General features: G+C 43.9%; 1 protein-coding gene across 4 annotated transcripts in view; it reads left to right on the top strand.

Annotated features, from left to right (window-relative positions):
- Window positions 1-14,146, top strand: part of MMP17 (matrix metallopeptidase 17) — an 80,490-nt gene that overhangs the window by 26,702 nt on the left and 39,642 nt on the right. For all 4 annotated transcript variants that reach the window (XM_085858817.1, XM_085858818.1, XM_085858820.1 and 1 more), the window contains 2 exons: window positions 1,794-2,074; window positions 8,537-8,710. In XM_085858817.1, the coding sequence (XP_085714943.1) occupies window positions 1,794-2,074; window positions 8,537-8,710 (455 nt within the window). The remainder of the gene's footprint in view (window positions 1-1,793; window positions 2,075-8,536; window positions 8,711-14,146) is intronic.

The following is a 14,146-nucleotide window of genomic DNA, read 5'->3' on the forward strand; positions in this document are numbered from 1 at the left end:
ACTGACCAATTGCAAATGAGTAGGAGGATTATGACGCGTCCAATTGTGGTTGTAACATTGCATTTTCTCGTCCAATTTTCTGATTTGGTGTCTTTCATCAACAGTCATGGTTTGCATACACATGACAAATAAATTTGGCTACCCATACTTTGATTCCATAGATTAGGTTTGAATTATCTGGAGGAGTACATTTCAATTTTTTTGTCTCGATGCATTTGACGGAAGTCACCGAAGTTGGTCGATGCTCTTTAGTTTATTTATTTCTTCTTTATACAAGTGACTTCAGCAGTTTCTCTCCCAGGAAAATGTATTATCATCAGTTTGGTCACCCTGACTGTGTTTTTCTTTTCCTATTATGACCGTGGCTTCAAATGGCTACGCCATTTCTGGATTGTTCCTCTGAGTTCAGCTTTTTATCTGCTGGGTGGAGTATTCGACTGTGGAGGGATGTTTAAAAACCTGTAATTTGTGTTAAATTGTCCAGTTTAACACATTTAATAAATATCATTGATGTCATTGAGGATCCAAAACATGAAGCCCAAGTAGTTAAGGTTTTAATGTCAGAAGACTCTTTATAAATGATGTTTTTCTGTGGAGGAACCATTTGATGAAAGCAATGAAATGGTGTAATTTAAGAAAAGTAATGCCTCCGATTATTTTTCTCCAAAACAGGATGAAGATATTCAAATGAAACAAAGACCGATAGCAACATGAATCTTAATTGTACCATGATGCATATTTATTTCTCAACATAATCACCATTATGCTTGGTGTTTGCTTAATTGTGAGAGCGGTCGGCTTGGGATCCTAAGGTCCTGAGTTAAAATCCTGCTTGGCTGTTGAATTAATACCAGATGGGGTTGACTCAGCCTGTCATCCTTGTGAGGATGGCAAAATGAGTACCAGCTTGCTGGTATCCTGTATTGGAGTGGTGACCCGTCCAGGATTGTGCATAATAGCCCAGGCGATTACTTAGGCGGTACCAATGCTCTGTACAGAGTATGGTCCCAATGGATAGATGGATAATCACCACTGTGGTTCACACATTTCTGCCAACAACAACATTGGTGAGGTTTGTGATGTTGTCACAATTGAACTGTGCCTCTTGTTGGCTTAACCAGTGTTTCACAGCTCCTTGACAGCTCCTTGACATCATTGTTGGGAGAAAAATGTTCTCCATTAAAGTGTTTTTTATTTTTATTTTGGGAAGAGATGAAAATCTGATGTCTCCAAATCAGGCCGAGTGGTCATTTGTGCTGGTATTCCGTTGACCGTTTTTACTTCCAGAGGCGTAACGGTGCGCCCAACTCTCATCTCGAGTCATCTCATCTCCAGTCAGTCATCCCAACTCTTAGCTCCAGCATTTCACAACACTGACAACATTGTGCTGCTCTCTGCCATCTTGACTGTTGTAGCACTGAGACATCTAGTGTCGGAATCACTAAACTTCACACACAGTGGTGGGAAGGATAACGTGCGGACTGCACTTCTTTTTTTTACATTTGAATGTGCTTACCTGTTTTGGAGAAAAATAATAGGATGCATTACTTTTCAGCACGTCCTCAGAAGTTTCCATCAAACTGCAGTCAAATTGTACAAATACAGCAGTTAAACTGCTGCACCATTCAAAATTTTGGTTCATCAGTACTTGTGCTTTGAGAAGGTGAGTCTTGACCCATGGTCATGTCTTCTTGTTTGCCTACCTCTGAAGGTTGTGTTGTTCATATTTCTAGTGCCTTCATCACGATCCTGATACTTAGCCCTAACTTACAGATGAATCATATACTTTCCAGGTTAGAGAGAGTTCAACAGATGAACCATGAAGCAGTACGAAGCCTCATATCTGCAGCACTCCATGTCTGGACCAAAGAGGTCCAGCTTGATATCCAAGAGACAGCTGACGCCATGGATATTCGAGTTTCCTTCACGAATTCTGAGCACGGTGATGGGTATCCATTTGATGGCCCGGGTGGGACTCTGGCTCACGCATTCTTCCCGGGAGATACCGTACAGGCTGGTGATGCCCACTTTGACAGCGATGAGCGCTGGTCTACCTCATCTGGAAGCAATTCTGGTGGGTATTTTATCATTGCCTTGTTTATGTATTCAGATTTTACTGTTTCTATCATTTGATGAACTTGTTTCAGCACTTTTTATCATTGCAATATTGCTCGACTCTTTTGTGATTCACGTGATTGTTCTTTTCTTTGTTTTTGCACATAAAGTCGAGGCTCGTTGAGGAGCTCGAATACAACAGACAAGGACTTGACAGAATGAAGAGAACAGTAGGAAGGAGGGGGAGAGGAGGGGGGCACCAACAGCAGGGTCGAAGGACAAAATAGAGGGAGGCTTGAAGAAATATGGGATGTGGGGAAGAATGAGGGTGAACAATATGGAGACAGCCACGAACTCTCAATCACAGAAGTGGAAGGAAAAACTGGAAACCTGGAAAGAGGGGGACTTCAGGAGGGTTAATGGGGGTAGAAAATATTGTGGTTGTGACCTGGTGGGCGGGTTGGGGAGAGGGTGATGTATATTTTTTTTAATATAATCTTAGGCTAAGAGTGGAGCTTGCATACAAATCACATGCTGGACAAAGACGACTGTAGACATCATTGCACATGAATTAAAAGTAAACAATTCCACATAATCTGACTGAATAAACTGCCTGCCAAATATAAGATTTCCATTTTCTGTGGTTGATTTTAACCGAACAATTCAAATAAGTATAACTAATCCATGTTTTTGTCAACCCGTGGTTCTTCAAACCCCACTCCTTCTATGTGTCCTCTCTTCAGCATCCCTCCACTTCATGTCCCCTCTTTCCACCTCCCCCTTATCTGACCCCTCAAAGCTTCATGCTCCCCATTTTGCATTTCTCCTCACCCCATCCTCTCAAAGTTTTCCCCCTCCCCTCACCATGCCTTCTCAAAGCACCCCCCCCCCAATTCTGCATTCTTCCAATGCCTCCTCTCTTGTCCCTAACTGTGTAGACCTCAAACATCCAGGGCCACTGCTCCAACCTGACAGTTCTCTCAATCCAGGCCAATGCTGATGAACCGGACATCATCTGTTAAACAGAATTCTTCCTCCCACAGGATGTCCCTGACTCCGTCGTGTCTCTCCCCAGTTATTGTCTCCTCTGATTTGATAGGCCTGAACCCCGCCCCAGTGGCGGAGTTGCACTTTTCATCAAGAACTACATTTTGGTACTGATCTTGCACCTTCCAGCCTCCAGGAGTAGATTTGGCAGTGACTTTCCCACCTCTTCTTTGTCTGATTTTGTTGTTACATCCTCGAAACAGTGATGACTCCATCCATCTCTCTCTCTCTCTCTCTCTCTCTCTCTCTCTCTCTCTCTCTCTCTCTCTCTCTCTCTCTCTCTCTCTCTCTCTCTCTCACACTCTCTCTCTCACTCACACTCACACTCACACTCACACTCACACTCACACTCACACTCACACTCACACTCACACTCACACTCACACTCACACTCACACACTCACACACTCACACACTCACACACTCACACACTCACACACTCACTCACTCACTCACTCACTCACTCACTCACTCACTCTCACTCTCACTCTCACTCTCACTCTCACTCTCACTCTCACTCTCACTCTCACTCTCACTCTCACTCTCTCTCTCAGCCAACATCGACAAACTTTTAACCACTCATCCCAACTCTCTCTTCCTTGTATGTGGTGATTTCAATTGTCACCATGTAAATTAGCTGGGTGTTGGTACCTCTCTTACCAACCATGGCACTTAAGCAAAGGATTTCTGTGACTCCATATGTCACACTCAATCTGTAAACATTCTGAACCAGATTTCTCCCAGTGACAAATCCTCTCTTCTGGATCTGGTGATGGCAAATTCCCTGCTTATGTCATCTGCTCTTCCTCTGCTCCAATTGGTTCTTCTAATCATCGACTTGTGACTTGTGAGAGTCCACACACCACATCTCTCTGGCTATTCTCAGAATGATGCCTCAACGCCGGCGAGATTTGCAAGGACGGGAAGCAGGTATCTCACTTCAGGACTGGTCTCCTATATCTACTGCTACTGATGTTAACTCAGCCTGAGAATTCTTCCACAGAAACCTGCTCTCTCTAATGTACAGATCCATCTCATCTTCAGTTATCCTGCCCTTCTCCCCACCCTAATTCACTGAATGCTATGATGAGGCAGTTGCTCTGAAACAAATTGCCTTCTCTTCCTGGAAGGTAAATCCGACCAAAGGCAATTTCAGATCATTCCACAAACCCTGCAACAAGTGTATGTCGACTCTTAGGGGAGCCAGAAAACAACATCTATCCAACCCCAAGGTTGAACTTTCAAACTTGTTTCCACCTCTAGGATCTGGTGGTGCCTTGTTAAGTCTGTCTCTGGAGTATCTGGTGGAATTTATCGGAAGTGTTCTGGATGGAGAAATCTGTCAAGTTGGAGTGGAGAGCTCAGATGTTTGAGGTCCACACAGTGAGGGACAAGGGAAGAGGTGTTGGGAGGATGTCTCCCTGAGAGTTTGCTTCTGTATCCATCTTGTCCTCTACATCCATCCTCCCCTTTTACACCTCATTCCTCACCATACCCATTATTTGTCTAATTCACCCTATTTTGTCCTTCAACCCTGCTGTTGGTGCCCCCCCCCCACCTCTCTCTCTCTCTCTCTCTCTCTCTCTCTCTCTCTCTCTCTCTCTCTCTCTCTCTCTCTCTCTCTCTCTCTCTCTCTCTCTCTCTCTCTCTCTACTGTTTCTTTTGTCCTTTTGCATTCTGATTTACCCAGTGTTCTACATCTTCCAGGAGCCTTGGCTATGTATACAAAATAAACCAAAATAAAAAGTCCCATATTTCCTCGTGTTCAATGAAGAATGAGTCCTTCTCTTGAAGGTCAGTGTCGACCTGCTTCAGTGGGCAGGTAGAACAAGAGATGAAATCAAGGAAATGTTGATCGAGGTGGGCTAACCATCGTGGGAAGCAAGGAGAAGCTGACGTGTTTTTCGGGAGTTGACGCTTCGTTGGAGAAAAAGAGGGTTGATCAGACGAAGTGTTACCGCCCAGAACGTCGGCGTCTTCTTGCTGCCCATGGTGTTTCGCATGCGTCAATCGATGTTTTTATTCATTTCATCGATATTTATCATGGTAGTGTTGTTGCTACTGTAGTTTGTTTTAGTATTTTGATGACGTTTGGCATTGAAACTTTTGAAATTTTTTTTTCTTTACCCAAACTTGCTTTTGTGTACTCCCTTGTGGCTCCTCTTGGGAAGTTCACCTGTCAAAGGCCATACCGCAAAAAAAGATTTTGCCACTGACACTAAACCAGTGTAGTTTCTTCGGCAGTTTCTCCTCCATGAAAATATATCATAACCAGTTTGGCGACCCTGACTGTGTTTTTCTTTTCATATTATGGCCTTTGCCTCGCTCCCTCTCAACCACGGCCCACGGGCCGCATGTGGCCCAATCAGAACACTGCTGTGGCTCAAGTAATATCCTGGGAAAAAAAAATTGCACCCGTATCCGAAGAAAGCGGTTCAGTTTGGCATTTTTAATATGAAATAGCCAAAGCCGAGAAACAAACAAAACCCTTTAGAATGACCCATTAGAATTAGCCTTTAGAACCCTTTAGAATTAAACACGGTGGGTTAAAAAAAGGTTCTTATCCTTCATTTTTAACAGACTGACGGATGGATGGATGGATGGATGGAAGGACATTCCCAAATATTGAAGCGGCTTTCCCGCTTAAAAATATAAGTCAAGACAGTGTGAGTTTCACCGCACCCCGTCCCCCACTCCCCCCACTCCCCCTGTAACTCTTCAACTGTGTAAGTAACTTTCAAGATGCAATTTGAAAATTAATAATACATACGTCAGAGGACTCAGAGTTTTGATTTGTGATGCACTTGTACCCAACGCATGTGACTTCGAAGAGCACATTCATTTATTACGACACAATTTCTGGTTCAGAAAGAAAAACACAGAATATTGATTTGTGCCAGTAAACCCTCAAATATTGTGGGTTCCAATATCGCGGGTTTTTAGCAATCGTGAAGCAACCTATTGTATTTAATTTCGGCCAATCACGATTTTGAGCTGAGACGAGTCATTATTTGTGTCCACATGTACGATTATCTCTCATTTCGAGACTTTTATTGTTTCTTGCGCACCGTTCATTGTAGTAATCAGACAAGAATACAGAAACGAAGCTAAATTTAATAATGAATCATCATCAAACAGGATATGACATACGGAGATCCTGTAATACCGGATCTACAAGATCTGGTGGACACATATCAGTTAATAATGGTGCCCAAATGTAAAACGATGGATGAAATTACTCGTGCCAAAAGGTAGAGAAAGGTTATGGCATTGTGCGAAGAAATCGAGTTCTTAGGTACATCGGCTGGAAGTGAAAGTGCGGCATCTGTGGGCCGCCGTTACGGGATCAATGATGAAGCAACTGTGTCGTGAACGTGAGTCAAGTATCCATGCGAGCAAAGCACAAACATCTCATTCCAGTCCCATGATTCTCATATAGAAAGGAGAGGAAAAGTTCTTAATGTTTGGATCAAGGACCAAACAGCAAAAAATGCCTTTGAGTGGACCGGTGTATGGGAGAAATTATTGTGGATTTACCCAGAATTTAAGTGGACCGGTGATATGGGAGAACCCATTGTGGATTTACCCAGACGTTGAGTGGACCGGTGATACAGGAGAACCCATTGCGGATTTACCAACGTTTTCACGAGGCACCCGGGGCTGAAGGCTCCAGTCCACCCATGGGTCAAGGAACTAACCAAGGTAAAGAGATTTATGCTGAAGGAGGTTTTTAACGTCAAGGAGATGGCATTATTTTGGAAGAGAATGCCATCTCATACCTTCCTGTCCAAGCAGGGAAGGTCTGCTCTGGATTAGGGTGGTGCAGGATCATTTTAGCCTTCTTCTATGTGGCAATGTAGCAGGACACTTCATCGTGCTCCTGATGATCCACAGTGATCACTAGTTCTACATCCACATTTTTCGAACCACCACTCTCTCCCCTTTCGCCACATCATCATCATCATCATCTCCGAGCTAAGTCTTGTGTTTTCTCTTTACGGCAGAGAACAGGATGAACAGTCCATAATATGTTTACCATCGCCCACCTCGCTGTTTTGTGATAAATTAAAAAGGTGAAAGTCATGTGTTTTTGTTTGATATACACTGTACTAATTGTATTTACATGTTTATTTCAATATCAACATGCTTTATACACACATGTATGTATATATATATATATATATATATATATATATATATATATATATATATATATATATATATATATATATGTATGTATAACGTGTTTATTTCAATTTTAATGTGTTTATTTCTGGCTGCTGTCAATCTTCCTCGATAATTTCCTGAAGTCTGGGAACTGGACCCCCCCCCACTTCCCATTGGTCCTTGGTTTCCACTATTGCAGTTCTAACTATCGCCACATTTTCCAGGAAACCTGACCCCTGTGATATTGGAGGGTTTACTGTTTTGCGTTACTGTCAGCTAACATATGCAAAACATTTTAAAATGGATACACAGGAAGTAAATTGTGTAGTTGTGGCCCACCTAACACATCAGAGCTGCAAGTGTAGCCCACTATGGTAAACTACTTTGAGAACTACTGAACTACACTATATTGTACAGAAAATCACATTTTCAAGACTGTGACTGAAACACTTGGCAAGGGTTAGGCATCTCTGGTGTGGCACTCTCTGTAATTCCCCAACTAACTACTTAAGTGATAACTATGGTTGAGAACTTGACACAGGTTCTCTCAGACCAGAACATTCCAGCAGGATAGGATCAACACCTCAGCTTTTTTTGTCAACTTGGCCCTCTTTTAGAGCAAACGGGGAGGGCGCAAGATTTGTTCAACGCACGAGTCTGCTCATATGGAACAAATTGATTAACATCACAGCCACCAAAGATGGAATTGGTGCAGAAGATGGAAACAAGAGTCCTCTCCACCTTATAGGAGCCTTGTGTCAGAACTTGGTGTGTTCTGCATAAAATGGAATGATTACTTGAAGAAATCTTTCCTGAGATGATAAATAAAGCTACAACGCAGGTATGATAGGTCTTGTTTGCACATCAGTGTCATTCAAGTTTCCAGCACTGGTTGTCCACAAGTTGGAGATTCCCCCCCCCCCACCCCCACAATAGTTCCTGTTGGATTGGCATTCCCAGTAAGTTTTTTTTTTCGCAGCCTCATGAATTATGAGCTCAAGGTTCTGGTCCACAAACACCTCATGTGTTTAGTGTAATTGTTTACATGTCTAATCACTTCCACCATCTCGTGGTCAACTCGTGGGCCTTGACAAAGTCTACAGCATAAATATAAATGCAGATGTAATTTGTGAGCTTTCGTTTAAAAACACATTTGCCAACTTTTGACCGTAATTGTAACTAACGCAAAGTGCAATGTTAACTTCAATAACAATCATACAATGTTGATCCCAATGTCCTTCCCATTACCCATGATGACTCTGTGTAGGTGACACGTTGGACCTGTTTACGGTCGCCGTGCACGAGTTTGGACACTCGCTCGGCATTTTGCACTCTTCGGCCATCGGGTCCATCATGCACCCCTATTACTATGGGCCTGTCGGAGATCCTCGGAGCTACAAGCTGCCCCTGGACGATCGCCTCGCTATCCGGCAGCTCTACGGTGGGTGTTTATCTTGGATGCTAAAACATCTGGCAATAAAAGAAACAAACGTCATCAACAATCCGAGATCGAATGTGTCCTGTGTTTTTGGCTAAAAATACTTTTCAATTTTTCAAAGTGGAAAACGATGATTGAGGAAATACTTCGACTCTTTAGTGTTGAAACCATATAATCAATTTAACAAGATGCCTTTGCAGACTTAAACCTGGTGGTGGCTTAATGGTTAAGGTGGCTGGTTTAAGATCTTAGAGTCTTGAGTTTGAGCCCCTGTCATGTTGTTGAAATAACAGTAGGTGGGTTGTCTCAGCCTGTCATCCTTCTGATGTCAGCCAAATGAGTACCAGCATACTGGGGTAATAAGCCATTTGAGTATTGACCTATACAGTACTGTATGCTGAGCCAAATTAAACTGCCTTGGCAGCTCTATCTGCCTCATGGCATGAAAGGAATGGTTATTGTTATTTTGAATACTTCCATATGGATATAAATGTTTGTCCAAAAATTTTATCTCCATAAAATGTACCACAAATTCTGTCCAAAGTGGATGAGACACTTACTTTAAATCTCTTCACTTTACCCATTACTGCCCCCACACCCCAACACTTCATATGTAGTGCATTGCTGTAAGGAACTTAATTTGCTGAGTGCGTGGCTGTGCCACAACCCCACCACTAATCTTGCCTAGATACAAAATTTTCCTCCATGTGATGCACAAGTCTTGTATTCAGCATTGAGCCTTTCATGTTGTTTTTTTTGTGGTTCATTGTTAGTCTCACCCGTTCCCGAAGGGACTGGGGATTATGTCTGTGTACATGTACATGTACATGTCTATGTACTGTTGATATAGATTGATCATGATCAGATCTATTGTAATGTATATACCCCGGTGAGGCTCTGCATTGCTACATGCTCTCATTACCCTCGTCAGCAAATGTGGACAGAGGTTGTGTTTTCACCCGTCTGTCTGTTTGTCTGTTTGTTTGTTTGTTCGTGAGCAGGATACCTCAAAAGATAGTGGACGGATTCAGATGAAATTTGGTGGGCGGGTTGGGTGTGTCACAAGGAAGAACTGATTAGATTTTGGTGAAGATCCAGATCTGGATCCAACAATTTCTAAACTGATTCTTCACCAATGAGATCGAGATGGGACCAAAAACGATATGTAGCATGACAACTTTAAGACCCCCAAAGACCTTTTAGACCCCTAACACCCATTGAGACACTTAAAACCCTTAAGACCCTTTAAAACACTTTAAACCCCTAAAAACCCTTTAGAACCCCAAAGACCCTTGGACTCCTTTCTGCCCTGAAGACATTCACACCTTTCAGACCTTTTAATATTTCCATATGGATATAAATCCCTATGAATGTTCGCTTTCCATCAACCATTCTTTTTTTCCAACTTCAATGCTAACTCACCCCTTTCGCCCCTCACGCCTCAAAGCAACCATCACATTCTTCTACATCCAAGCTTCCCTGTCACCTTTCTCAAACACTCCCCCCCTCACCTTTCTTCCTAAACTCTCCCCACTCATCCTTCTCCCACCATTCACCCCCTCACTCAACATTCTCAAAGTTCCCCCCCCTCTCATGCACAAAGCTTCCTCCTTCCCCTGCCCTCTCACCTCCATCTTATCACTCCACCTCCTCAAAACCTCAACTACCTTCTTCCCCCTCTCTTCCCCTTCCCCCTCTTCCCCAGCACCACAGAGTCTTTTCTCCTCCTCATCCGGCCACCTCCACTAGCTATTCTGCAATCCCCCACACTCTTTCAACAACTCTCCTTACCTCACCCCCTCCGCCCTTGTCCTCCCATCCCCTACACTCAAAGCCTCCTCCCTCCCTCTTCATTAACAGTGTGGACCTCAAAAATTTGGGGCCTTCGCTCAAACCTTTCAGATCTTTCCATACAGGTTGCCACTGACAAACCAGACATAATCTGCATAACAGAAACTTTCCTCCTCCAAGACATGTCTGACTCCCAAGTATCTCTCCCTGGTTACTCCCTCCTCCGGTATGACAGACCTGAGCCTCGTCCTGGTGGAGGAGTTGCTCTCTTCATCAAAGACTCTATTCCTCACTCTCTGTACACTGCCCTCACCCCACCACACCCCCACAAATACCTCTGGCTACGGCTTCCCCTTCACTCCCACCTCATGTTTAATTGTGTACTGTACCGTCCACCAAACAGTGATGACTCCATCTACACCTCACTATCCGAAAACATGGACCATCTTCTATCCTCTCATCCAAACTTTCTCTTCCTCATTTGTGGCGACTTCAATTGTCATCACGCTAGTTGGCTAGGTGTGGGTACCTCTCTCACCTGCCATGGCACCTCAGCAAAAGCTTTCTGCGACTCATTGGGATCGACTCAATCGGTCAATTTCCTGACCTGGATATCAACCAATGGTACTCCATCTCTTCTGGATCTGATTTTGACCAATTTTCCTGAAAATATCTGCTGCTCTTCCTCCGCTCCAAATGGTTCATCTGACCACGTCCTTGTCAAAGTGGACATCTCTCTGGCTGTTATCAGAGAACCACGTCACCGCCGTCGAGTCTGGCATTTCACTCAAGCCGACTGGCAGGGTCTCCAAGCAGCCCTCAAACTCATAGACTGGTCTCCTATTACTACTTTCTCCAACATCAACTCATCCTGGGAATTCTTTCAAAGAAAGTTACTCTCCCTCATGCACAGATTTACCTCCTCTCGTCTTCAGTTGTCCTACCCTTCCTCCCGCCCTTGGTTTACTGAAGCTTGTGGTGAGGCAGTTGTCCTGAAACAACTTGCCTTTGCATCATGTAAAGCAAACCCAACTGAGGGTAATCTCAGTTCCTTCCGTAAAGCTCGGAACAAGTGTGTATCTACCCTCAGGAGAGCCAGAAAACAACATCTTTCTCATCTCAAGTCTGAACTCTCAAACTTCTCTCCCTCCTCAAAATCCTGGTGGCGTTTAAATAAATCTGTTTCTGGTGTATGTTCCCCCTCCATCCCCTCCCTTACCTCAAATGGCCGCACTGCTAATACCGCACGTGAAAAAGCTGAATGCCTAAACTTGGTGTTTGCAGCTAAATCTTGTGTTCTAAACCCATCAATTTCTCTACCCACCTTACCCAGTCACACCCAACTGTCCCTGGACTCTGTGTCCTTTTCTCCTGACAAGGTGGAGAGCTTGCTGTCAAACCTCAACTCAGATTTTGCAACCGGTCCAGACGGCGTCAGCCCACGTGTCCTCAAAACCTGCTCTTCTGCTCTTGCTCACCTTCTCTCTGTTGTATTCACCCTCTCATTTGTTCAAGGTCATCTGCCATCTGCTTGGAAATCTGCTAACATCACTGCTCTGGTGCAAAAAGGTGCAAAAACAGATCCCTGTAACTACAGACCAATCAGCCTTCTCCCAATCATCAGCAAGGTTATGGAATCCATCATCGCTTCAGACATGAGATCCTTCCTCTTCTCCAATGGCTTGATTTCTGATCATCAATTTGGTTTCAGACCAGGTCACTCTACCCTGGATATGCTGCTTCTGATCTCCCAACAATGGATGGAGATCCTCAATGCCAGACAGGAAATCCGAGCCGTATCCCTGGACATATCCCGTGCTTTTGACGCAGTCTGGCACCCTGCCCTGCTCACCAAACTCTCTACCTGTGGTATACAAGGCCATCTCCACTCATGGCTCGCAGACTTCTTATCCTGTCGCAGTCACCGTGTGGCCCGAAATGGAGTTCTTTCAACCCTCTTCCAGTCCAGGCTGGAGTTCCTCAAGGTAGCGTTCTGGGCCCTGTTCTTTTTCTGGTTTTCATCAATGATCTCTCCGACTCTGGAAAATCCTCTTTATCTCTTTGCTGATGACTCCACCCTCTGCCATACCATCTGTCATCCATCAGACTGGCAAGCAGCAGCTTCTTCGCTCACTACAGATCTGGATAAAATCACAAACTGGTCCAACACGTGGAACATGTCTTTCAATCCGGAGAAATCTCACACTCTCACTTTGTCTCTCCAAAAGGACCATTTGGAAACCCCCCCCCATCCACTTTCTCAACAATCCTCTGGAAGAAGTCCTTTCTTTCAAGCTTCTGGGTCTCACTATCTGCCATGATCTTTCCTGGGAAAGCCACATTTCAAACCTCGCCTCCAAAGCCAGTCATCGACTGGGAATCCTCCATTGTGCAAAGTCCTTCCTCGGCCCACCTGAGCTCCTGACCACTTACAAAGCTTTTGTCCACAGTCTGATGGAGTACTGCTCTCCCCTTTGGGCTGGTGCTCCTGCCTCCCACCTTTCTGGGCTTCACGCTGTAGAAACCAAGGCATTTCGGATCATTGGCATCTTCCACGATGAGGCTGAGTCTATGGGCCTCTCACTCAATCTCACTCAATCACTCAATCACCTCTCACTCAATCACTCAATCACGAAATTATAAACACGAAATCAACCCCACCACATTATTAACACGAAATCAACCCCACCACATTATCAACACGAAATCAGCCCCACCACATTATCAACACGAAATTATCAACAAGAAATCAACCTCACCACATTATCAACACGAAATTATCAACAAGAAATCAACCTCACCACATTATCAACAAGAAATCAACCTCACCACATTATCAACACGAAATTATCAACACGAAATCAACCCCACCACATTATCAACACGAAATCAACCCCACCACATTATCAACACAAAATCAGCCCCACCACATTATCAACACGAAATTATCAACACGAAATCAACCTCACCACATTATCAACACGAAATCAACCTCACCACATTATCAACACGAAATTATCAACACGAAATCAACCCCACCACATTATCAACACGAAATCAGCCCCACCGCATTATCAACACGAAATTATCAACAAGAAATCAACCCCACCACATTATCAACACGAAATTATCAACACGAAATCAACCCCACCACATTATCAACACGAAATTATCAACAAGAAATCAACCTCACCACATTATCAACACGAAATCAACCCCACCCCATTATCAACACGAAATCAGCCCCACCACATTATCAACACGAAATCAGCCCCACCACATTATCAACACGAAATCAACCCCACCCCATTATCAACACGAAATTATCAACACAAAATCAGCCCCACCCCATTATCTACACGCAATCAACCCCACCCCATTATCAACACGAAATTATCGACACAAAATCAGCCTCACCACATTATCAACACGAAATCAACCCCACCCCATTTGCAACACTAAATCAACCTCAACACAAAATCAGCCCCACCCCATTATCGACACGAAATCAACCCCACCACATTATCAACACGAAATTATCAACACAAAATCAGCCCCACCACATTATCAACACGAAATCAACCCCACCACATTATCAACACAAAATTATCAACACAAAATCAGCCCCACCACATTATCAACACGAAA

This window comes from Eptatretus burgeri, chromosome 16 (genome assembly GCF_056783735.1).
Source record: "Eptatretus burgeri isolate ZD-2024b chromosome 16, Ebu_testis_v1, whole genome shotgun sequence".
NCBI lineage: Eukaryota > Metazoa > Chordata > Myxini > Myxiniformes > Myxinidae > Eptatretus > Eptatretus burgeri.